General features: G+C 62.5%; 2 protein-coding genes across 6 annotated transcripts; one reads left to right on the forward strand and one right to left on the reverse strand.

The window, feature by feature from the left end:
• Window positions 1–14: 14 nt before the first annotated feature.
• On the forward strand, window positions 15–6,641 carry B4GALT2 (beta-1,4-galactosyltransferase 2). Its single transcript, XM_042030525.1, has 7 exons — window positions 15–158; window positions 2,428–2,814; window positions 3,166–3,401; window positions 3,476–3,666; window positions 3,931–4,053; window positions 5,109–5,213; window positions 5,347–6,641. Exons 2-7 carry the CDS (start codon window positions 2,499–2,501, stop codon window positions 5,495–5,497), a joined length of 1,122 nt encoding a protein of 373 aa, XP_041886459.1. The 5' UTR covers window positions 15–158; window positions 2,428–2,498; the 3' UTR covers window positions 5,498–6,641.
• A 519-nt stretch (window positions 6,642–7,160) lies between these two features.
• Window positions 7,161–24,661, reverse strand: SLC6A9 (solute carrier family 6 member 9). Of its 5 annotated transcripts, none has more exons than XM_042030522.1 (14): window positions 24,516–24,661; window positions 22,039–22,185; window positions 13,406–13,562; window positions 13,117–13,248; window positions 11,793–12,045; window positions 11,580–11,712; window positions 11,031–11,165; window positions 10,848–10,951; window positions 10,533–10,770; window positions 10,310–10,444; window positions 9,914–10,013; window positions 9,574–9,674; window positions 9,215–9,385; window positions 7,161–8,992 (listed from the first exon to the last, which is right to left on the reverse strand). In XM_042030522.1, exons 2-14 carry the CDS (start codon window positions 22,066–22,068, stop codon window positions 8,780–8,782), a joined length of 1,902 nt encoding a protein of 633 aa, XP_041886456.1. In that variant the 5' UTR covers window positions 22,069–22,185; window positions 24,516–24,661; the 3' UTR covers window positions 7,161–8,779. The 5 variants fall into 5 exon arrangements, with proteins under 5 accessions (XP_041886456.1, XP_041886457.1, XP_041886458.1 ...); XM_042030523.1 differs by lacking the exon at window positions 24,516–24,661 and adding an exon at window positions 22,480–22,638; XM_042030524.1 differs by lacking the exon at window positions 24,516–24,661 and adding an exon at window positions 22,308–22,407.
• Between the last annotated feature and the right edge of the window lie 231 nt (window positions 24,662–24,892).

A 24,892-nucleotide genomic window follows, 5' to 3' on the forward strand; every position in this document is an offset into this window, starting at 1 on the left:
CGGCGGCCCGGCCGGCTGGGCCCCCCGCAGCCCCGGGCATGGGAGCCCCCGGGCCGGCGGCCGGGGCTGGAGGAGGAAGAGAAGGAAGAGGAAGAGAAGGAGGCGGCGGTGGGGGCCGCTGACCGGCGCCGGGGCGGCGCGGCAGCCCCGAGGCCGCGGTGAGTGGAGCGGCGCGGGCAGGCCTGGCCGGGCGGGGGAGGCCCGGGATGCGACCCGGGGGATGCGATCCCCGTCGCTCATGGGCGGCACCACCCCGGCTCGGGAAAAAGCCTAATTTTGAGGTTGTTTCTCATTTTTTAATAAGTTTTTGCATGTGTCGGGGACTGGGAAAAACGAGGGGGCGGGGGAGTGTGAGTTGTGCTGAATGCGGCCCCTCGCCCCACTTTTGGCCGGGAGGTGGCCACCTTTAGGGCATCGGGGCCATCGACCCCCACCGTGCCTTTCTTCTCCCAGCCCTGGGATGTCTTGTGGGAAGAAGGATTGAGTCCACGGGGTTGAGCATCCCCTCCAAAACGAGCGTCACCAGCCCCATGGCACACACTGCACCGGCGTGAAACCCTGGGGACCAGCTCCCCAGCCCCAGGTTGCTTCTGGCCCCTCACACCCTGCACAGGTGCTGCGGTGGGGGGAGGTGACATCATATTTCTAACCCCTTCCTTAGCAGTTGTTTCTAAGCCCACTCATGTTCGTGATGTCCTGTGGCCGCTGTTTGATGGAGTGCTTTGGTTTTGTTCTTGCTGAGCATCACTCTCTACTTGCGTCGTGGACTGCTCTGCCAAAGGGCCCCTAAAACCAGCTCTGATTTTTCCCTATTGGCTCCCCGTCTGGCTGTTGAGGCACCACCACTCCATATGCTGCCCAGGTTTTTGGGAAGGGTTTCTGGCAGGTGCTAGGGGCAGGCAGGTCCCTGTGTCAAGGGCTGTGCGGGGTGACAAGGCAGCATGATCGGATGAAAGTTTGGGCAATAACAGCTAAGCCAGCTTTTTTCAGAGGGCTACTTTCTAGAAAGAAACTGGGTGTGCGGTTGGGCTGCTGACACATGCCAGGACACCCCTTCCCACAGGGATACTGCCCTGCATCCTGCAGAGAGAGGGTGGACATAGCTGGGGCATTGGGCTCAGAGTCTTTTCCAGTGCCTCCCTGCCTGGGGTGGGCTCCAGGGTCGGTTATGCGACTGGGAGAGGACGCCCCAGAGCAGGGTTGGGCGAAGGATCCTGCTTCACACCTCAGCTCTGATCCCCACACCCATCCTGTGTGGCCATCACTGCCGACTCAGTGCCCTGTGGCTCCCTGGGGGGCCCCACTGGACAAGGCTGGCAGCTGCCAGTGACCATTTGCCAGCACTGTTGGGTGCTACCTGCACTCCTGCTGGGGGGTCGTGCTACAGATCCCCAGCCACCAAGGTCATCCCCTCAGGGACCATGCAGCAGCTCTGGCCTGTCCCAAGGTCCCCAGGGCCTTGTGAACCCCGGTACCTGTCCCTTGTGATTGCCTTGCCATGTCCTAGCAGCTTCCCTGAAAGCAGGGACTAGCAGGGCAGGGATCAGGGCAGGAACTGGGGTGCATGGCTGTGCTGCAGCCTGAGAGGGCTGGGAAAGGCCAGATGGTTTGACTTGTCTGGGACTCTCTAGTGACTCTCCCAGCTGGCTTTCTGGCAGGGCTCTGGCCCAGCTCCAGGTGTCATGTGGGAGATAAGGGGACCCTGACTCCCAGCAGTCCCAGTGTTCCAGGGGGCCTCACCATCAGCAGGAGGGGAGAGGATCTGCACTGCTGATCCTGTAAGCCAGACCCTGCTGGAGGTGGCAGGGAACCCTGACTCAGGGGGGCTGGGATGTCCTGCTCGGCTTGGCTTGGCTCGGTGTCTGCCGTGCAGCTGCTCAGCTGCTGGGCGCCTCGAGGAGGGCCCCTGCCGGCATGAGTCTCACTGCCACCCTGCTTTGGTGCTGCTGCTGGGGTGTAGTTCTGTGGGGAGGGAGCAGGATGGGGAACAGGGAAGTGGGGTGCCTCAGAAAGGGGTGGCTGGTGGGGGCACCTGTGGTGCCCTTGGGACATCCCAGGCTGGCCATGTTTTTGGAGAGCGTCGCCTTCTTCAAGGGCCCAACCTCCATGGAGGCTCTTGGAGGTGTCCCCATCCTCTCTCTGTGTGGGAAAAAGGGAAGGGGAGTGGATTGGTCCTGTTCTGGTCTTGGCCTAGGAAAGCAAGGAGGGGACTTGCTATGTGGGGCTCAGGACCTCTTGTATCTTTGTGGTTGTGCCTTCAGAGCAGGGATCCAGGTGCAGCATTCCCCTCGGGGTGCTCTCTGGCATACTAGCCTGCAAGCCCTTGACCTCTGCACCAGGCCTGTGCTGCTCCTGCTGTCCCAGTGTCATTTGGGCTGTGTTGGGGGCTCAGGCTCGTGGTGTCCTGAGCGTGACGTGTCTTGGCAGGATCAGGACCGTGGCTGGAGCCGCCCCCCTGCCCCGCCAAGCGCACATGTCCACCTGCCCGTGCCCAGAAGATGACCAGGCTGCTCTTGGGGGTGACCCTGGAAAGGATTTGCAAGGCCGTGCTGCTGCTCTGCCTGCTCCACTTCATCATCATCATGATCCTCTATTTTGATGTCTACGCGCAGCACCTGGACTTCTTCAGCCGTTTCAACGCCAGGAACGCCTCGCGCGCCCACCCCTTCTCCAACTCCTCCCGCCCCAACGGCACCGCTCCCAGCTACGGGCCAGCCGGTGCTGAGGCCCCATCCCCCAGCACCAAGCCCAGCACCAACCAGTCCGCCACTGAGAAGCCCTTGCAGCCCTGCCAGGAGACACCTCCTGGCTTAGGTGAGACATGCTGGGTGAGCGTTGGGGATGAATTTGGGCTCTGGCTCCAAACATAGGGCCGAGGTGGGTGGCCATGGCTTATCCCCTGGGCCCTAGGCATGGCTTCCCCATGAAGTAGTAGAGAAACTCCAGCCTGGAACTGTATCAGGACAGCTGGTTTCAGGTTTTGTTAGCCCAGTCTCTTTGCCCCTGTTTAGGAAAGGTTTTGGGCGCTCTCTGCCCTCGGAAGTGCCAGTCCCCCTTGCAGGTCCCCCTCACTGTTTGCTTTACCACTCTGGGCAGAAGCAGCAGGTGACCGTGACCCTGACCATGTCCTGTCCTGTGGGCATCACCCTCCCCTCCCTCTCACAGTTGGGCGCCTGCTCATTGAGTTCAGCTCTCCCATGAGCATGGAGCGAGTGCAGCGGGAGAACCCTGATGTACGCCAAGGCGGCAAGTACACCCCCCCAGACTGCCTACCCCGGCAGAAGGTGGCCATCCTCATCCCCTTCCGGCACCGTGAGCACCACCTCAAGTACTGGCTGCACTACCTGCACCCCATCCTGCGCCGGCAGAAGGTGGCTTATGGTATCTACATCATCAACCAGGTGAGGGGGGCAGGGGCAAGGGGGGTGGCAGGGCTGGGGTGGACGAGCAGGCATTGCTGAGCTCTGCCCTGCAGTTCGGTGAGGACACCTTCAACCGGGCCAAGCTGCTCAACGTGGGATTCATGGAGGCACTCAAGGACGACGACGAGTATGACTGCTTCATTTTCAGCGACGTGGACCTCATCCCCATGGACGATCGCAACCTCTATCGCTGCTATGAGCAGCCACGGCACTTTGCTGTTGGCATGGACAAGTTTGGGTTCAGGTGGGTGCCCTGGGGAGCTGGGGTGTTTCTGCCCAGGCAGGGCTGGAATATCTCTTTGGGATGACATCAGGGCAGCCACCCTTCATTGTCACCTGGGGCGTGCATGAGGTTGATGGCTTGAATTGTGGACCTGAGATGGGAGAGGGCACCCTGGGTAGGAGGGTGACACAGGAAAGGGTCGATGCTTGTACCTGAGGGTCCCCATGGGGCTCACCTCCATCTTTGCCTGTCCCCGGGGCTGACCCATTTGCTGTCAACCTGCAGGCTGCCCTATGCCGGCTACTTCGGCGGCGTCTCTGGGCTGAGCAAGTCCCAGTTCCTGAAGATCAATGGCTTTCCCAATGAGTACTGGGGCTGGGGAGGAGAGGACGATGACATCTTTAATCGGTAGGTGCCCAACCCCTTGCTAGCACTGACTGGTTGGGGTGTACCAGGCTCTGCACCAAGCGCTGACATAGCACTCTTACAGCACTGGTGTTCCCGGTTTTCTGGGGAATCTGCATGGGCCATGCTACATGTCAGGGAGGGATTGAATTACACTCTAGCTGTAGTGTTGATGACCCTCATGGATGGAACTGGCCTCTCCCAGGGTGCTGGGGGGCTGCAGGACACCCCTCTGCCTCCCTTGTGGCTGAAGCCTGCAGTGTGGTATGTGCTGCACCCGCAGGGTGGTGTGCCTGTGGGCTCTGCTCCATACAAGGGCTGTCCAGGGCTGAGATTAAAAACTTGGAAGCATCTCAGTGGTGGCCGTGCAGCAGCCACGCAGTCATTCCTGCTGGCAGCCGGCAGGCAGCAGTACAGCTGCATGTGGAGCAGAGCCCAATCCCCCCACACCATGCGTTGGGTGCCAGGGCTGGACAGTGGCCACCTCACCTCCTGTGGGTTCCTGCACGGTGGTGCCCAGGGGAGCAGTGTGCAGCCAGTGGGGTGTAACCAGCCTGTAATGGCCAGATGAGCAAAACACCCTTGTGGGAGCCCTGGGCACATGGCACGGTTGTGATTTCCACACAAGGTGGGCTCGGGGTGGGGGACAAGAAGTGTGTGGAGCTCTGGAAGAGCTTCAGGCAGCCCTTGATCTGAGGGGAGGGCTCCAAGGAAAGGTCTAGGCAGCGGCATTCAGGGAATGTAAAGGGCAGGGGCCACAGAGGGAGGGAGGAAGGGAGGGAAGGACGGATGGCTGCACATGGATGGCTGCCTGTGTACGGCACAGGCTGAATGCAGCTGCCAGTCCCTGGACAGGGGTGGTGCTTTGGGCACACTGCCGTGGGGCATGTGGCACCCTAGGTCGTGACACTGGCCTGGGCTGGGCCTGGCTTTGCTCATCTTGGTTTGGCACAGGGACTGGTTTATTTTGCCTGGGGTCTGACCCTGGAGGTCTCTGGGTTGGGGAATGTCCCACTCTGGTGCCCACACACTGATCCCACCCTGCTCCTGGCCCCCAGCATCTCCCTGAATGGCATGAAGGTGTCGAGGCCCGACATCCGCATCGGGAGGTACCGCATGATTAAGCATGAACGCGACAAACACAACGAGCCCAACCCGCAGAGGTGAGTGAGCCACAGGGCTGGGGCAATTGGGACGCTGGGCAATTACTTGGCTGCTCACCTTCACAGAGGTCCAGCACTGCTGGCACTACAGCAAGACATCCCCCCATCCTCATCTTGCTCTTCTTTCCACCAGATTCACCAAGATCCAGAACACCAAAATGACGATGAAGCGGGATGGGATCAGCTCGCTGCAGTACCGGCTGGTGGAGATCTCCCGCCAGCCCATGTACACCAACATCACGGTGGAGATTGGCAGGCCACCGCCCCGCCTGGCCCGCGGCTAGTGCTCCTGTCAGCGGGATCCCCTGTGCCCAGGCTGGCTGGGCACGGCGGGTTTTGCCCCAGCTCAAGAACCAGGACTGGACAGGGATGTTTTCTGCCTACTCTGCTGCCTTCCGGAGACGGCTGCCCCCCAGCCGGCCCTTTGGTCCCCAGGATTTCTCTGTCTCCCCCATCCCCACGAGTGTGTTTGCAGGACCCCTGCCCCATACGTGGTGTGTTGGTGGACAAGCCCGGCTGCCCTGCAAGCGGCTCCTGGCACAGAGGGAGGGGGCAACCCCAGGCCTGGCAAGGAGCCCCCAGTCCATGCCAGCTCCTGCCTGCACCCTGGGTGGGGAGGGTGAAATCCTAGTGCTCTGTGAGAGCTGGAGGGTCCCCACCAGCGCTGTAAGAAGTGGGGTGCAGGCTTCCCCCTTTACCAGCGCTGGAGCCACTGCTGCCCCAGCTGGGGATGGGAGCAGCCTGGGCCCCCCAGGCAGGCAGGATCAGGGCGAGGTTGCTGCCCTGGCCGGGCACTGCCCGTGCTACTGGGCACACAGACGTGGCTTGCTGTCTTCCTCTGCTTTAGTCTGGTGCTTAGAGCCGGGCCCCGTCTCAGCTCTGCCAAACAGAGACCTCTAATTAGCGAATGCCCCTCGCTGTGCCTCAGTTTTCCCAGGGCTGGGGGGATGGCAGCTGTATCACATCCCCCTTTCCCCAAAGGCAGGTGCTGTGTGTGTGTGTGCGCAGCCCCTGCCTGCGCCTGCCCTCACCTGCCCTCCCCCCTTTGGTGGGGGAAATAGGGCTCATTTGAACCCCCAGCCCCTCTTGGTAGGGGCTGGTGCAGCCCCCCTCTAGCAGGGAGGGAATCTTCCCCTTGTCTGCCTTCCCCCTTCCAGGCCAGGGGCGGGGGGGGCTGCAGGCAGGAGAGGCTGGGACCATGCAGGGCGGGAGCCCTGTGCCCCTCCGTGGGACTGGGAGCCCCAGCACCCCCAACGCTCCATGGGGGGCTGGGAGCAGTGGGGTTGGGAGTGGGGCAGCTCGCCAGGGCTGGGGGGCACCGGCGACTTTTGTACATTTGAATGTCTGACCCTTTTTTCAGCGTACGTTGAATGCAGCGTTCGGTCGTAGAGACCGGGGGTTTTGTATTTAATAAAAGTTTGAAAAGTTGGCAGGGTTTGTGGGGCTGGGTGGGGGTGGGAGAAAGTGCCATCTGATGAGGAAGCGCGATTGTGGAGTATAGAGGGGAAGTCCTGTCTGCCACCTCCAGCTGCTGGCTGGGAGGCAGAGCCCCTGCCTCACCCTGTCCACTCTTGGGGGCCCCTCTAGCTCACTCAGCAATGCAGGGGGGCCTAACAAGGTGCCCAGCCCCAGCTATGACAAAGTGCACAGGGCAAAGCCAGCTGCCCTCACTGTCCCATGGACATTTGCTGCCCTCCCCTCCATTTGGGGACAAGGTTCTCCCCCAGCAGGGATAAGCCCCTGTCCTCCATCCTCTGCCTTACCTCCAGCTGGTTTTGTACGTCCAAGTAGGGCAAAGGAGAATTCCCCAGGACCCAGCCTCGCTGTTCAGTGCCAATACCTGGCATCGGGGGGTAAGAGCTGCACCCATTAATTGTGCTCCCCCACTCTTCAACCCCCTCCCTCCTGCCACATGGTTCCCAAAGAAGGGCACAGCGGGACACAGCCTCAGGAATAGAAATCTCATTAAAATCTAGGATACTTTAGAACTCTACACCAGGAGACACTGGCACAGGCAGCGCTGCCCAGAGACACTGGCACAGGCAGCGCTGCCCAGGGACGCGCGCGTTATTGCTAACAATTAGAGGTGAAGAGTAGCGGCGTGACTCGAGGGGCAGGGCACGGGCACCATGCGGGAACCTGCACCCCTCGCCGTGGCACGACGGGGGGCTCGGGACGGGGAGCTGGAACATCCTGCTGGGGCTCGCCGCCCACTGCCTCCCGCCACCGTGCCAAGCTGTGCCATGTCCCTGTGTCAGCCTCGGGGCTGCAACATAGGGAGCACAGGGTGCTGGCTGGGAGGGGAGCAAGCGGGGTGGGAAGGGTCTCATCCCATCCACCCCAAATCAAGAGCTCCAAGCCCTTTGGCTGGAGCTGGAAGACAGATTTAAAACTGCCCAGCCTTTGCCAGTGCATCCTGTTCCACTAATACTGGTTGGGGACTGAGCAGCCCCAGATGGCTCAGAGCAAGTGGGCTGGTGCAGCCCCTCGTGTCTCTGCTGGTACCTCTTGCTAAGCAGCAGCTGGGAGAGGCTGGTCCATCCTGCTCCCCCTTAGCACCATGGTGGGGTCCTCCCCTGCCAGTGCTGGGGCTGCAAGGGAGAGCTGGACCTCATCCCCGTCTGGTTACCCCCCGGCCAGGCTTAAGTACTCCCCAGCCTCCTGCCCCACTGTGGGGCAGGCAGCAGCACTGGGCTGTGCCCACACTGCTTGTGGCTGTGCCCAGCTTTGTAGGCGATGCCTGGCCACCCCGAAGGGCACCCACAGCCCCCAGTGGGGCCACAGGGTGGAGGGGTGCATGGAGGGGAGCATACCAGCTCACTGTCTGCACAGCCCCGGCGTACCGTGCATATGTGCATGCCCACGTATGCCACATGTGTGCCCATACTATGTCTGTGAGGGACACACACATGCACACACGTGTGCTCTAAGTGCTTGTGTCTTGTGCCGTCAGATCCCCCTGCCAGTGCAAGCACCATGCTTGCCCCCCATCTCCCTGTACTGGCCTGGTGCCTGGCACCGCCCCGGGCATAAACACCTGTGAGACCCAGTAGGCTCTGAGCCACAGTGGGTGCCCACCCGGGCTGGGGGTCCCTGCAGTGCCAACCCCTGCCATGATGGCCTTGTGCACACACAGGCTGCAGGCAGTCCCGGCATGCCCAGCCCTGGTCCCACCCCATGTCCTCCCAATGGGAAGGTCAGGAGGGTGCCCCATGGCAGGGCAGGCTGCCTGGCTTAGGGAGGGGGGTTGGGAGCCCAGGAGCATCCCACCCCCCCCCCCCCCCCGCACCCCCCGCCGTCAAGGCCCCTGCAAAGTGCCTCTGGCTCCCCGCCCTCCCGGGGCGGTGCCCCCTCCTCTCTTGTCCCAGCATCGAGCACAAAGGTTACCGTAAACACGAGGGTTAACGAACGCCACGGGGGCAGGGGCGGGAGGGGTTAACCGGCGAGGAGGTGGGGGGGTCTCGGGGATGGGTGCTGAGAGCCCCCGTGGTCCGGTGCGGCCCGGAGCCAGGCTCCGCCAGCGGAAGGTGCGAGAGGGGTTAGAGGGGTGCAGGGATTGTGGGGGATCACAGTCTGGAGTCCTGGCTGTGGGCCGAGCCATTGCTGCCCTGCACTGGGGATGCAGCCGCTGCCTCGCTCTGGCCCTTCTCTGGCTGCAGGGGCTGCACCTCCAGGTGGGACTCCGTGGAAGGGCTGAACGCCGGGGCGTAGCGCCCACTGCGGTGCTCTGGCAGCGCTGGGCCCCAGTCCTTGCTTGCCTTGGTAGCATTTTTCAAGCGCTAGAGAGAAAGGGAGACGATGGAGACAAGATTAGCATCCACCATGCTCTCCTGCCCCGGTCTGCACGGACATGCCAGCAGCTTCCAGGGCTGCACAGAGATGTGCCCTATGCATGCTGCCTGCACTCAGCCACTGCTGACAGCTCCAGTGAGGTGAGGGACAGCCCTGCTGGCAGCCCCAGGTGAGACACAGACAAAGGGATGTAGCCCCTGGCCACCCACCTCAAGCAGTGTGTCCCCCTCAGAACGGCACACTTTGTAGATGGCGTAGATGGGGATGCAGATGACAGAAGAGAGCGCCATGAGGAAGCCGATGCTGATGGCCCAGGTAGGGTAGACATAGTCATTGTAGGAGATGGGCCGGTACTGGATCACTGTGAAGACCAGGATGAACTGGGAAGGCATAGGCAGGATCAGCCATGGGGAGCAGCCAGCTTGCTCTGTACCCCCCCAGCTTCCCCACTCTGCCCTATTCCTGCTCTCCTGCAGCCCAGCACTCTTCTCTCCATAGAGTACCATGTCCAGGTGAACTCCTTGCCCCCTCCTCCCACGGTCCAATGCCCCATGGTTGCGACACTCACAAATATGATGGCAGGTGAGATGAAGCGCCAGCAGATCTGGAAGAAGAGTGGGGGAGGAAAGCCCAGCATCATCTCAATGTCCTTGAAGTAGTTGCGGTGCCCTGGGGAGAAAAGTGACCATCAGCCCTGGTGATGACCTGAGCCCCCTGACCGGCTCCAGCCCCAGCATCATCGTGGTGGGACCCGCCAGCCTCCCCAGGCCACAGCTCCTGATTGGGCAACAGCTTCCCCATGGAGCACAGAGCACACCGCTGATTGGCCAGTTGTTGGGGCGAGCCCTTCCCCATTGGCTGGCTGGGCCAGCCCTACCGTCTGATTGGCTGTAGGTAGCTGCACCTACCATAGATGTACATGATGGCCACACACATGATGCAGGAAATGACCACCAGGGAGAAGCTGGCAGCGTAGTTGTCCATCAGCAGGAGCCAGTAGATGCCCGCCTGGAAGACAGACCCATTGGCACAGCTGCCGCTGTGGTACCACCACTGCTGGCAGGGCAGCGGCACAGCCATGCCGACTGTGCTGGCAACACACAGCTCGGATACTGCCACCACAGCTGGCATGGCTGATGGCAGAGTCAGCATGGAGACAGTTAATTCCGGATACCATCACCAGTGTTGGCGTGGCAAGACCAGGCCCTGCCTGTCACTACCATCACGGTGGCAACAAAGTGGATGTGGCTGATGAAGTGGCCATGGCAGTGGCACCCCGTGGCGACACTTCCACGGTCACCTACCTGCGTGGTGAGTGGGACGCCCAGCAGGAAGCCAGCCACAGCCACTCCCAGCGTTACGAAGGTCTTTTTGCGGATGATCCACTCATTGCCCACCTCATCCACAATGGCCGTGACCAGAGTCTCCAGCAGGCAGAACTGCGTATGGGGCAGAGGGGGCAGCATGTCACCACCTTGGCCCCATCACACCACCCCATCTGAACATGCTGGCCCCACCATGACCTACCTGTGTACCCAGCCCCAGGAGGATGAGCATAAAGAAGAAGAGAATGGACCACAGTGGCGAGATGGGGAGCAAGGTGAGAGCTTCAGGGTAGGCGACAAATGCCAGGCCTGGTCCATGGTCAGCCACCTTGGAGACATCCACACCCAGGTGGTTGGCCATGAAGCCCAGGATGGAGAAGATGACGAAGCCAGCATAGACGCTGGTAGCACAGTTGGTGATGCTGATGATGATGCTGTCCCTGTGGGGAAGAGGAGTCAGGGCCGGCACTGGGCACGAGGCAGTGGCAGGGCTGGGGGGCTGTGGTCGGGCACTCACCGGTAGCAGTTGTTGTTGAACTTGTTGTAGGAGGCCATGGTGATGAGCCCGCCCCAGGCACAGCCCAGCGAGTAGAAGATCTGCGAGGCCGCATCACCCCACACCTGTGGCAGTGGGATGGTCAATGCTGTGCCCCCAGCCCCGCTCAGCCCTGGCTGCCCGCCACCCTTCGTCCCTGCTCACCTTGGCATTGAGGATCTTGTCCCACTGGGGTGTCAGGTAGTACATGATGCCAGTGAGGGCCCCCTCCAGCGTGATGCCGCGCACGAAGAGGATGGTGAGCACCACATAGGGGAAGGTGGCCGTGAAATACACCACCTGTGGGGCAGCAACTCAGTGAGGTGAGGATGGGGGCAGGGGCGGGGACACAGGCAGGTGGTTAAGGTGTGGCTATGGGCTGGGGCTATGGTCCAGAGTGTGGAGTGATAGACCACGAGAGAAGGAGTTATTGTCAAGGAGGTGGGGCCATGGCCACATGGGAGGAGCTGTGTCCAGAAGGGACGTGGCCAGGTCATAGGGGTGTGGCCTTTCCCAGAGTGGGAGGAGCATGCACAGAGCGCAGGGACAATGCCAAAAGAGGAGGAGCTGTGCCCAGAAGTGATGGGGACATGTCCACAAAGGGAGGTTCATTCCCAGTAGGGGAGGGGCTATGCCTAGAGGGGACATGGCCATCTACCCTGAAGGCACGTCCACACCCACAGGGAGGGGCCTGGAGAGGGAACACACAGGTACCTTCCCCGAGGACTTCACGCCCTTGATGAGGCAGAGGAAGACAACGACCCAGGAGACACCGAGGCAGCCGAGGAGGGGCAGCCGCACCTCGCCCAGGTTCCCGATGTCATCCGACAGGTTCAGCACATACCTCCTGTACGGGGAGGGGGACAGCAGTGTCAGTGGAGCCCCACCATCACCACCTCCCCCATCCCCGATCCCAGGCGCTGGTACCTCCAGTACTCCTCACTGGGGCTGGTGCGCTTCTGGGTGGTGTTGAGGAGCTGGGTAAAGTTGAGGGTGGCACGGTTGGAGAGGTTCCCATCCAGCACCCCCACGCAGTCGGGCGTGTTCCAGGGGTTGCTGCAGTACGTCCAGGGCAGCACGTGCGTCATGGACACAAAGAAGTAGTAGAAGGCAATACAGATCACCACGTTGTAGTAGATCCCGATGTATGTGGACACCACCATCATCCCGTAGCCCACGCCTGGGAACAGCACCGGGGAGGGGTGAGCGGCAGGGTGCGGCGGCACGGCACGGGCACGGCGCACAGCACCAGGGGTCGTGGCATGGCAGGAGTGGGCTGCATGCAGTGCTGTCAGCAGCCTTGCAGCCATGCTGCGGCTCAGTGCCTGGCTGTGGCACGGGTGTGAAGAGCACTGTGCATGGGATCCTCTACCTCCAAACAAGCCCAGTGGTGCTGAGGGTCCCCTGGGACACATGGCAATGCACACAGGCTGCAGGCAAACCCTTGGGGACTGCAGCACAAGAGAACAACTGGGTGGGGGGTCACTTCTGGCTACAGTGACTTTAGGCCTGCAGTTACCTGGTGGCATGTGACAGGCCACACGAGCACAGGGAAGTGCACCCCAGGCTCAGCATGCCATTGTGCAGAGCACACAAGAGTGTGTGCATGGGCTGCTGGCACTCAGACATGACATCGTGGGCATGTCACCTGGCAGGCAGCCTGCAGGCGTGGGCCAGGGGAGCCAGCACCATGGGAGCACACCCGTAAGGCAGGAGATGCACCTGGAGCAGGGTCCAGCCGTGGCAGGGCAAGCACATGAGCAGAGCACTTGCTGCCTGTGGTCCAGGCAGACAACTGCAGAAGCATGCCCACAGCTGGACGTGCCACAGTGTGTTCAGGGGACTTGAGCAGCCTCTGCAAGAGTGACACGCTGGGGACACATGTGGCATATGCAGGGAGGTGTGTGTAATGCCCGCAGTGGATGCTGGCACAGGGCTGGGGTTTGCGCAGGAGATGTGATGCGTGTGCAGGGGCACGTGTAATGTGTGCAGGGGACGCCAGGCGGGCTGTGCAGGGCAGCGTAGCCAGGGTGGGCAAGTGCGCAGGGGACCCGTGCAATGCAGAGCATGATTCGTGTGCAGGGCATGCATGTGCAGGGCTGCACGAGCCACGGGTGCCTGCACTGGGCCATGTGATGTTCCAGAGGTGTGCGTGTGCCCCATGGTGCGTGAGGGTCACACCAGCTGCCGGGCACTGTGACAGCAGGTGTCCCATGCTGGCATGTGCCAGTAGGGACAGGCAGCTCCTTACCTTTGAACATGGGGCTGACCCTCCAGACGCCAAGGCAGCCCTGGCTGGCAAACTGCCCAAAGGAGAGCTCCATGAAGAAGAGAGGGATGCCACAGAACACCAGCATGATGAAGTAGGGGAACATGAAGGCACCTGGTGGGCAGGAACCACAGGATGAGTGGGCAGTAACCCCAGGCACAGCTGTGCTTCCCATGCCCTGCACCACCCCAAGAAATACCATACAGGGCTGGGGTGCACAGCCCCACACCTGCCCAGAGGAACCCCACTCCCCCAGCCCCCTGACACCCACCTCCCCCATTGCGGTAGCAGAGATATGGGAAGCGCCAGACGTTGCCTAGGCCCACGGCGTAGCCCACGCTGGTCAGCACAAACTCGATCTGGTTGCCCCAGTTGCCACGCTTGACACTCTTCTCCTGCTTGCCCTGCTCCCCAGGCAAGGCGCCGTTCTGCAGAGAGATGTCGTGGGATGTGTCAATTGGGGACCCCCCCGCTGGCCCCCTTGGAAGGGTGACAGCCGCCGAGCGGGGCTGGGTGGTCCCCAGCATCCTCCCCCATCTCGCCCCCCTGCCTGTCCCTGCCGCCCGCCACGCACAGGCAGTGCCAAGGAGGGGGAGGGCAGCAGTGTCTGCCCCCCCAGTGAATGGCTCTGCCCAGAGCCCGGCTGCAGGGAAGGGAGAGCCTGCAACTCATACAAAACAGGTCCAGGCGCCTGGAGCACAAAGGGGCCTCTGTTCCCGTGCCCCCCCTCCCTGTGCCCAGCGAGAGAGGTCCTGCTGGGTGGCCACTGCCCACGACTGGGGGGAAATTGTGGGACCCCTGGGCTGAAGCAGAAGCCCCTCTCAGTGGGAAGTGAGGTGTAGTGACTAGAGCAGGCAGGGAGCTGGGTACCCCCCCAGAAAAAGTACCCTGACACAGCCAGGGTCCTACTGCCAGCTCAGCACCAAGCAAGGGCACCATGCCTGGGGCAGCTCACAGGGGGTCCCATGCAGTGGGTCCCCTGACTGGACAGCCCCAGTGCCCAGTTGTCCCTCACTGCAGGGGACTGGGGGACAGGGGGGCAGAAGGGGGCAAGAAAGAGCACTTTGTGCAGACTGCCACACAATGTGAGCTCACACTAAGGAGGACAACAACAGAGATGAGTGCCGGTCACCCCGACAGGGATGGCACCCATCACCCCTTGGCTCTGTCCCAGCACAGCCCTGGGGTCTTACTGATGTCCTGCATGGACACTGTGGAGCTCTGGCAGGGTGGGCTGAGGGCACATGGCATTTTGCTGTGCAGGGGTGCCCCAAGCCCCCCCCTCCCCACCTGAGGCCAGGTGATGGATGGGTGCATGGGGCGAGGGCGCTAGTTGCCAGTCCATAGCCCCACAGCACCCATACTCCTACAGGAGCAGCACAGGGTGTCGGCAGCCCTAGGAGCCTGTTGGAACTCCACAGTGCTGGTCTCACTACCACGGACACCCCAGTGTCCATGCCCACCTCATGCCTCTCCCCCAGCTGCCCCCCTCTCCATGTGCCCCCACAATGGCTGACGCCGGCAGTGAGCGGGCCACAAATGGGAGCCATCACTTTGGATCTGCTCACGCCGGCGGGGCGCAGGCAGCAGGCGCGGTGCACCTAACCGTATCATTTGATTAGGGCCGGCACAGCCGGGACGTGATGCCCAGCAACTCCGGCACCGCGCTGCCAAACAAAGCCATCTGCTGCGAGCGGGGCCCGCACGCGCCGCGGGCGGCGGGGGGGCTGCAGGGGAGCAGGGCTGCACGAGAGGGGCGACGGGGGATCAGAGGGCACTTTGGGCAGGGCTATAGGGCAATACGCTGCCGTGCCCAGCCGGGGAGCCAGAGTGGCCACACCTGACCCTGTAAGCCACGGGTCCATCAGAAACAAGCTCGCAGCAGCTCTGGGTGCTGGGGGACCTCCCTCCCAGCAGAGGTTCTTATTGTGGGGTGTTGTGCAAGAGCATGACTCAGGGGTCCCCAAGGCGGGGGACAGGACGCTGGCAGTGTCCCCATGCCAGGGCACACTGCCCACTCGAGCAGACAGATCCGATCGGGAAGCCTCTGATTAAGCTGCTCGCACTAACGAGGCTCCTAATGAGCAGCACAGCCAGCAGGAGTGGGGGCAATGCTCCAGCCTCCCTGACAAAGGGTCTGGTGAGGGGACCAGATACACTACATGGCCCCGGCTCAGCCAGGAGCCGTGGTGCCCAAAGGGGACCTCATCCCTGTTCCAAGCCAGCGCTCTGCTCAGGTGACCCTGGCCTCACCCCCAAGCCTCATGGAGCACCCCAACTGTGAGCTGGCTGGCACCAGTGCAATGAAACCGCCAGGCCTCTGCTGCTCCCTCCTCCTTTCCTGCAGCACTGGGCTTTGGTGCACTTGTCCCCAATAAGGGGGCGGCCACACGTGTGTCCATGCATGCACAACTGAGCACACGTGCGCAAACACTTGCATGCTCACTCATCAGCTCGCTACAACCCACCCTCCCCAAATCTAGTAAGGTCACCCTGTCCTTTACACTCATTAACCATCCTCCCAACCCCACACAGTAAAAGAAGGGAGTGGATAGAGAGAACCCAGACATCTGGGAAGATGAAACTCCCCCCTTTCCCTGCTGTGGGAATGGGACAGAGCTGGAATGCATAGGGAAAGCTGCCACCCAGCAACAGTGCAGTCTCTCGGGGCACCAGGTCCTGTTCCCAGGCCCCAAATTTTCCATGCATGTAATCCAATGCAGCTTCAAAGGATGCCTGGCTTGGGTGATAACATCAAGAAGGAGGAAGGATGCCAAGACACCCCAAATGTCTCCAGAAGGGAAGTTCCAAAAGGGAATGTCCAAAACATCGCAGAAGGGGAGGTTTGGGGTGCCCAGGGCATCCTTCCTCCCCCTTCCCCAGGGAACCCCCCCATACACCATGGCCAAAACTTCCCCAGCCCAGCAAAGCAGGCATCATCCATCACCCTGCCTGGCACCAAAGCCTTTCTCATGCTAAGCAGCATCGCCTCACACAATGACAGCTTGGCTGGGGTGCCCGGATGCCCCCCACTACCCTAAGGAGCCCTGATTTATGGTTGGGAAGCTTGTGGTGGTGGCAGGGTTGATACTGGAAGGGGATGTCCTCATGGGAGGCATCTCCAGCATGAACCCCCTCCTCTTTTTTCCCCATTCAAACTGCCCACATGGGGGTGTACCAGGCCAGCAGAGGCACTCTGTGGGGCACAAACCTTATCCAGCCCCCCTGAATCAGTGAGGGACCCCCAATTTCTCCATCCAACCTCCTACTGGGGGGCTGTCAGGGCTGCTCCTGCAATGCCAGCACAGGGTACGAGTACCCCTGATATCATCAGCCTGATGTCACTGCTCATTGCCATGGCAATGGCAACTAAATCATAGCTGGTTTAGGCAGGGGTTGCTGGAAGATGGAAAAAAATGCTAATTACATCATTTGCCATGATAGTGGCTCTTCCAGGGCAAGGAAGTGGGGTGCAGGATGTTGGAGGCAGATGAACCCCAGCCTGAGGTGGGAGCCCCAAGGGATGGAGGGATGGGGTCACTTAGAGAGGGGATGTCCTGGGTGCCCTTGCTGACCGTCTACTGAGCCTGGGTGCTGGGGGCCCTATAATCAGGCCCTGCACTCCTTGTCCTTCATACCTGAGGTAACGAATCCACAGGTGTCATCCCTTCATCAGAGGTTGCTGTGCCCTGCCAGCCTGCACATTCCTGGCTCTGCCAGCCTAACCAGCACATCCTAATTCTCCCTACCCTCTCTCTTTGGTGCCCAGCCCCATGTTTGCCCCTGTCCTGGTGTAGCAGAGGCATGTTGTGGGGGAAAAGGCATCTGGCATGGCCTGGGCGGCGGCAGCACCATCCAGGGGTGCTGGGGACAGTCCCAGGGCTGGGGTAATGCAGTGATGAGGGGCACGCCCAAACCCCAGGACCTCCCAGGAGTATTACACAGCCTTCACCACCCCTCATTGCAGGAGGCTGTCCAGCCCCTGAGTGTGCTCTGCGAGCCAGCCACAGCAGCACCAGTACTGCCCTGGAGTGCCATGGGGGGCCTGGGGCAAACTTTGACATTGCTCACTGGTGCCCATGAAAGGGAAGAGGGGAGGGGAGGAGTAGGAGATCTTTGCTATACTCTGCCCCTGCAGCACTGAGTTGCAACTCAGGTGCTGTGCACCTCTTCTGCAAAATCAGTAGATTCTAGGGATAACAAACACACACAACTGTCAGGCAATCTCTTCTTGCTCCCAACACAACTGAGGCCATGGAGGGGTTTGGTGCCATGCTCTGCCCTCCCTCCCCTGAAGCACCCCACATCAAAGGCTGTGGGGCTTGGGGGTACCTCTCCAGCATGCCATGGCACAAATCTACAGCCCTGCAGAGCCACCACCCCGAAGGCAATACAAAGGGTTTTGGAGAGCCATGAGTGGTGGGGGGACAGCACTGGCATGGCCACCACTCAGCCTGGCCCACCCCCCAATCTGCCCCCCAAACCCTGCTCTCACCTGCCCACTGACCTGCTGAGAGGGTCCGAGGGGGCCTGGCTGCTCACAGCTGCCATCCGGGGGCCCAGGCTGGATGGCTCCGTGAGTCCCCAGCTTCATTGGCACCTCGGGCTCCAGCGCAGCAGCAGCCGCCCGCCCTCCCGCCTTCCCCCGCCCGCTGCCTCCAGCGCTTGGCACTGCTCCCCACTTGCCTCCCAGCCAGGCTCGGCCCCCTGTTGCCTGCCCCGATGCAGCACCGGAGCCCCACCATGCCACCTGCCCTGGCACCATCCCTGCCTGGCCCACCCCGCAGGCACTGCTGTGCCTCTAATACCCCCCACGAGCTGTACCCCCACAAGCCAGGTGCCCTCCCTGGCTCGTGTAGGCAGGGCAAGGCAGAGCAGGCTGCACAGCGGGCTCAGCCCTGTCCCACTTAATGAGGCCTCATTAGCGGGGTCCAGCTGCTCACAGCCCTGCATGCTCCAGTGGGCAGCACGGCCCTCCCCGCAGGCACCGCTGCCCGTCTGGTTGGGGCCAGGAGCTGCTCTTGGAGCATGGCAGAAGACGACATTCCCTCAGAGCCCCTATTTCCATGCCTCAGCATCTCAAGCCCCACACATGCATTCCTGCCCCTATGCCCATCATCCATGCAGCACTGGCCCTGCATGCCCAATCCCAAACCTGGACATTCAAGGGCTGCAGGAACGGGGCATGGCCCTGCTTGGGGATAGGGGCACAGGGTCAAGCCCGTCTGCTGGCACATCCTCACCTGGTGCCATGCTACTTCACTCAACATCATACGATTGGTGACATCATGGGGTCTCCATGGCAACCCTTACAAGGTCACTGGCCCGAGGGGGACCATCTGGCTGGCAGGAGGGCTGTGCCATGACCCCTTCACTGCCCAGGCACCCCACAGCCTCCCTGCTCACCCCTTTGCCAGCACAGGGTGGGACCCTGGCGGGGTGCTGTGTCCCATAGGAGGCCAGGCAGAGGGAGCCCCACAGCCAGGCTCGGGGTGCCCCAGCTGCTCCCAGCCCTGCGTCCCGGCTGGGGAGTGTGGCCAAGGCTCCAGCGACGCATGATGGTGCACCGAGGGCGGGGGAACGGGCCGGCGCTTTCGGGCGACCATCTGGGGTCTGGGCAGCAGCGGCTGCGGGCGCACACGTGAACAGCACACGTGTGCAGGGTGGGCACTCAACCTCCCACATGCCAGCACCCAGTGCTTGTTCCTGTCCCCTCCTGCACCAGCCACCCAGTAGCTTGGGACATGTCCCACCCATGGGATGGCACCACCCAACTGTGCCCCCCAAGACAAATGCAAGCCAAGAGCCACCCCATGCTGTGCCAGCCCCAAGTGACCCCAGTGCCAACCCAGTCCTGCCCTACATGCAGCCAGGCAGCTCTGTGTCCAGACACCCCGCAAGGTGTGTGGGCACCTTGTGGGCATCCCTCCATGCCCCAGTTCAGCTGCATCACTTTGCCTGGGCCACCTGTGTGCCACCACCAGATGTCTTGCCCTGGGCACGCTGCACCCCCTGCCCCTTAGAGCAGCCTGAGCACAGCACAGCAGGACCCACCGCTCCGTCCTGGGGATCCCAGACTCTGTGCCAGCCCTGCCCTGTGGGAGCAAAGTGCTGCTCCCCTGGCAGCCCAGTGAGCAGACAGAGGGGACAGCCAGCTGCATGGAGACACACTGCTAGAAACAAAGGGCCTGCCATAGAACCCTCACCTACCCTGGCATTCTGATCCCTACCCTGGCTGGCTGGCAGTGCTGGGACTAGAGAGACAGGGGCAGTGGCTGCATGGGGAATGGTCCACAGGTCTTCCAGCCCCCTGACAGGGCTGCATGGTGACTGGGGTAGGAATGATGCCCAAGGACCTGTCCCAGTGCCACTATCCCCTAGCTGAGTGCTTCCCGACAGGGCTGCCTTTCTCCGGCCCCATTCTACCAGGGCAGACATGATTCTCCCGGGGCGTTCAGGCAGAAAAATCCCCCGCCAGCCCCCCCATCACTGCCCCTTGGTATTCCGTGAAGGGCTCCCACAGCCAAAAGCCACTTCCGCAGCTCCTGCCACTGGTCGGTGGCACTGAGCTGCTGGGGGTGTCTGGAACAGGCAGGGACCCCCCAGCCCTGACCCCCACTGCAGTGCAGTGGGAGCAGCACCCCACTGTGTAGTCAGGGTGGTCTTGGGTGACTGCAGGAACCTACCTGAGCTGGCAAGCTGCAGCCAAAGGCTGCCCAGCCGTGCCAGCAAGGCAGCCCTGGGAGTCAGGAGCCACTGGCAGTGTTGGAGTCTAAACAAAGCACCCCAAGGACAACAAAACAAAATGTCCTTAAAGGCCTGTGAGGGAGAGGCAGTCAGACCCTCCCCTGTGGCTCACAGGGATCCCCTCAGCCCAGCCACACAGGGACTGATCCAGCCCCTGGAGCTGTCCTGAACTTCATTGGGTATCTGCAGTCAGAGCATTTCTGGGGCTTGGGAGCAGTAAGGTGGGCATGACCCCTCCCAACCACCTCCTGTTTTGGAGTGAGCATTCAGAGCTTCACAGGGCCACCCAAAACACAGATCCTGCAAAAGCAGTACACATCACCCTTGTTCTCCAGGCCCCAGCCAACAGGTGGGGAAACTGAGGCACAGCCGCACATCACCCAGCTGCTGCCTCCATCACCCCTGTCCCTCCCCAGGTGGGGCACAGCAGGCACTGTAAACTTCTCCAGCCCTAGGCACTGCACATAATGCTGGGCTGGGGTTGCACAGTGAGAGCCCGGCTGGGCTGGGGGTGGTGGGGGTGGGAGCTGCACCTGCAGGCAGGGATGAGAGGACAGGCAGGGACCAAACTCTGTGAGGTTACTGGCAGGGCCCTGGAGGCAGGCCAAGGAGATTATGTTCCTTTCCCAGGGACCCAGGCAGCTCAGTAATCAGAATCTGGCCCACTGGAGCTCCTCCTGGGGCTCTCAGGATGCAGGAATGGGGATGCTTCAGGAGCAGGGATGCTCTCACAGGGACCTGCCCTTCTCCCCACAGACCCCATAGCAGCAATGCCCTGTGCAGAGGTATCTTTGCATCCTGCGTACAGGGGAGGCCTGAGAGCAAGGGCGGCCAACACAGCACATATCAGACCCCATTGCAGCTGACACCCTGGCCCTGGGGTGGGCTGGTCAGGTACTTCCAAGAAGCAGGTTAAAGATTTACTGGGAGTGGGTGGGCACTCCAATGTCTGGCTCCCTGACGTGGGTGTCAGGCTCGGCCCTCACCCTGGTGCGATGCTGACTGCTCTGGTCATAGCAGGAAAACATCAACGGCATGGAGTCATGGCAAGCACCATGTACAGAAGTGTGTCCCCATGACAGACCCCTGACTGTACCCAGATACATCCTCAGCACCTCCCTGTTACCGGCCCAGGGGTTCTCCAGAAGAAATCTGCCTTCCTATCCTACCAGCTGCCCCAAGCCCTTCTCTGTTGGGGGCAGGATGGGTGCTGGGCTCCCTGCTGCAGGCACAGCCAGCAGGGCCATGCTGGGACACACAAGCAGAGGAACTGCATGCACGCGGGCATACTGGAAGCACTTGCTGGAGCATGCCGCTCCCCTGGCTCTTGGCTTCCCAGGCAAACCCTGGCTCCCAGCCCTCCAGCTGGAGTGTGCAGCTATTTCAGGAAGCCCCCCGGGAAAGGGAGGGCCTGGTGACCGTGTCAATCTCAGCGTTCAGCTCCTATCCTTTGGGAAAAAGGGAAAAAGCCAAGCCCAGCCTGAGCTCACCTGCCCAATGCAGCAGAGCAGCCTGTCACAGGAACCTGAGCTGCCACAGGCATGGGGCCATTGCAGCCTTCCAACAAAGACATGCAGTGGGCACATCCCACATCTGCCTGGAACACCAAAGCCAGCCCTGGCACAGGCAAGTGCAGGGCAGCTCACAGCACCCTGCAACACACTGTGCGTGAGGACAGAGGGTCAGGCACTTCACTGGTGCCCAGAGAACGCTGCCTCTGCCTGTGCACCATCCTACCAGCCCAGCCTCGGAGAGCCCACTGGGGGAAGGCAAACACAATCTGTGCCCCTCCGGGGGCACCTGGCTTGGAGGAACAACCGCACCCTTTGCTGACAGCAGGCTGGAGAGCCGCCTGCCTGGAGAGTTGGGGTGGGTGATAAGGCTGGGCAGAGCGCCTGAAAACAGGTGATAGCATCACCAGGCACAAGGAGACACCACACCCGAAGAGCCCCACAGGCAACAGGTTCATGGAGAGAGAGCATCAGCCCAAAAATCATCATGCTAGGAGAGCACCATGGTGCCACAACCCCAGCTGGCGGTCTCGGCAGGGCACACCAAGTCCAACGGGAACCCCAGTGTCCTGCTCCCTGTGCCAGGTTCTCTGGGCCCCCGAGGCAGTGGCGCACACCAGCCCGCTCCCCACACCCCTGCACTTACCAGCAGCCCCTCGCTGCACTTATCGGCCATTCCTGGAGGCTGAAGCACGGTGCCGGCTGCCCAGTGCAGGGTCCCTCGCCTGCCCGCTCTCTGTCACGCTGGCTGCAGCACCAGCACTAGTGTCCTTCAATCCACCGTCAGAGCAAGCTGGGCAGAGAGGAGAAGACACCAAGAGAGATGTGACTGGTGGGGTGGGCACATCCCCGCCCCAGGCCTCCCCCTCCCTCCAGGAACTGGGGGGCTGTGTCAGGCAAGCCGCTCCCCTCTACCTTCCCACTGCGTAGCAGGACTCCTGGTGGAGGACACAGGGCCCGGGGCTGGGTGGGCCGGTGGCAGGGTCTCCTCCTGCTGGCTCCCAGCCCCTCCAGTGTCTCTGAACCCCCTGGCACCCACACAAGCGGCGGCTCCCAGGTGTTTCCCAAGAAGCAGTTAAAGATTTACCCAGTGTGGATAGACGACCTTGCGGACAGCTGGCTGCTGGCCCCCCGGCAGGTGGGCGTCAGGGGCCACGGGCAGGAGCGGGGGCCCCTTGAGCTCTCCCCCAGCGAGAGATGAAGCTGAAGTGGCTGCAGCACACAACAGCGCTGGGACTGGGCACTGAGCACGGGCAGTGCAGGGCTCAGCTGCCGCGCAGGACACAGATGGGAAACGATTGCCTTCTGCCCCGGTGCATCGCATGCACGTGCAGCGCAGGGGGGCCGAGCTGCTGGGCTCTGCCGGGTGCCAGGTGCTGCTGGACAGTGCACAGGCACAGGCATCTGCCTCCCTGGCCCTCACCCCTGCCCCAGCCTGGGGCTGCTGGAGGCCCCAGGGGAACACCAAGGCCTGACCTCGCTGGAAGGGACAGACGCTCTTGCAAAACACCAGTTTGATTGTCTGTGCAACAAGCACCGGTGTTTGCAGATCCGACACCAGTGCTCAGTACCCTTGCTGGCTGAAGAAGGACCCCTGACCCACACCGAGGGTCCCCAATCACCACCAGCAGCAGTCACACACCCCAGGGCCTATCCCCAGGCTGCCATGACTCTGGAGCAATCAGCAGAAGACCTTAAGACGGAGGGAAGGAGCATGGGCAGTGTAGATAAGGGGCAGGAATCCACGGGATGTGGTGTGAGCCCCCAGCCCCTCCAGCACAGACAGGCTGCTGCCAGCAGATACCGCAGATACTGCATCCCACTGCCAATGCCCTGCTCAGCAGTGGCTGCATTTCCAGGGGAGCTGAGATGTCATCACTGTCACAAGCCTGGCTCCTCGCATGGCACGGGGACCTCTCAAAGGTGGGAGGTGCAGGCTCAGTTGCCAGACCTCCTCCTCATCACACACCTACCGCCAGCCAGCCAAAAGCTGCCCGCCCTGCGGCCCTGAATTCAGACTGGGAACTCATCCCGTGTCCTCGGAAGGGGGAGTACCCAAGGGGCCGGACGGCTGCCACTCCCCTCGGGGTCTGCCAGGTGCTGATAAGCCTCCATGACTACATAGATGCCGCTGGCGTTGGCTCCCAGCCTGGCAAGGACCGAGCGCGAAGCCAGCGGTGGTGTGGCAACGGGACGGATGCAAGGATGCCCGAGGCTGCAGCATCCCTTGGGACAGCCCAGCAGGGACGAGGATGCAAAGCACTGGTGCCACGGGGTGGCTCTCCCAGAGCTGCGGGATGCCATGACAGACCGGAGGGCAGCGCAGCTTGTACCTAAAGCCGGCACGGCTGGCACAGGGAAATGGGGACACCTGGGCACTCACAGGGACTCCCAGACAGGATGGCACACCTCGGCGGGGAGAGGCAGCCCACGGCACCCAGCGAAAGGCCACAGATGCCCGACCGAAGGATGGAGCCCCCGTCCCTTCCCGCCCGGCGGCCCGATGCCGCTGCCACCTGCGAGGCCATTTCTTCCGCCAGCATCCGCCGGGCCCGCCGCAACCGGGGTTCCTCGGTGCCCAGGGAAAGGCGACGCGCCCGCCGCCCGGCTCCCCCCCGCCGCCGCCGCCGCCGCCCGGTGCAGTACGGTGGCGGGGGGGCCCGGTTACATCAGCCGCCACGTGGTGGCTGCTCCGCCGCCCCGCCCCGGCACATGCCCGTGGAAAATTACCGCCAACCCCCCCGGCCCGTCACCGAGCCGGGCCGTCCCGGTGCCCGGCGCCCTCCCCGGCTGCGGTGGCGGTAGTCCCGCTCTGCGCGCCGCGCCCCCGCGCTCCCCCGGCACCGCGCCGCCGCGCCGCGAGAGCAACAGATGCGGGACCGCCCCGCATCCCGCCATCCCGCTATCCCGCTCTTCTGCTCCCGACATCGTCCTGACGGGTGGGCGCTCCCGGTGCCGCTCCCGCTGTTCCCGACCCTGCCGCTCCGGAGGCCCTCGCCGTCCTCGTCCCCTTGTCACCCCTCGTCGGCAGCCCACCCACTCCTCTCCCGTCCCATCCCCAGTGCTGCTACGGCTGCTGGACGGGCCGGGCACCCGGTGCCGGCGGAGGTGCGCGCTCCTTACCGTGCCCATGCCGACTCCCGGCCCCTCCCGCCGCGCCGGGTGGGCCTGCGGGGTCGCCGCTCCGCGGCGCCCAGCCCGGTGTCGGTGTCGGTGTCAGTGTCGGTGCCGGTGCCGTACCAGGCCCAGAGCCGCCGCCGCCGCCGATGCTGCCGAGTTAATGAAAGTTTGGAGGTCGGTGGGGGCTGGCGCCGCCTCTCGCCCCCGCCGCCGTGCTCCGCCCCCCGCTTCGCCGTGCTCCCCAGCGCCCCGCCTCGGCACCCGCACCGCGTCCGCCCCGCGCCTCGCCGCACCGGGGGCACCGCGGGCACCGCGGAGGGCGAGAGCGCACGAGGTACGGCGGGCACACGGGCTACGTATGGTACACACACACGTGTGGG

Source organism: Corvus kubaryi, unplaced genomic scaffold (genome assembly GCF_017639235.1).
Source record: "Corvus kubaryi isolate FWS band 111438036 unplaced genomic scaffold, C.kubaryi_AGA036_p1.0 37334, whole genome shotgun sequence".
In the NCBI taxonomy this organism is placed as follows: Eukaryota; Metazoa; Chordata; class Aves; order Passeriformes; family Corvidae; genus Corvus; species Corvus kubaryi.

Coding starts and splice junctions, on each gene's coding strand:
- B4GALT2 (XM_042030525.1), top strand. CDS start 2,499: ATGACCAGGCTGCTCTTGGGGGTGACCCTGGAAAGGATTTGCAAGGCC. Junction 2,815..3,165: donor GGAGACACCTCCTGGCTTAG/GTGAGACATGCT, acceptor TCCCTCTCACAG/TTGGGCGCCTGCTCATTGAG. Junction 5,214..5,346: donor AACGAGCCCAACCCGCAGAG/GTGAGTGAGCCA, acceptor TCTTTCCACCAG/ATTCACCAAGATCCAGAACA.
- SLC6A9 (XM_042030520.1), bottom strand. CDS start 17,728: ATGAAGCTGGGGACTCACGGAGCCATCCAGCCTGGGCCCCCGGATGGC. Junction 13,563..17,641: donor CCCTCGGACCCTCTCAGCAG/GTCAGTGGGCAG, acceptor ATCTCTCTGCAG/AACGGCGCCTTGCCTGGGGA. Junction 13,249..13,405: donor CTGCTACCGCAATGGGGGAG/GTGGGTGTCAGG, acceptor CCTGCCCACCAG/GTGCCTTCATGTTCCCCTAC.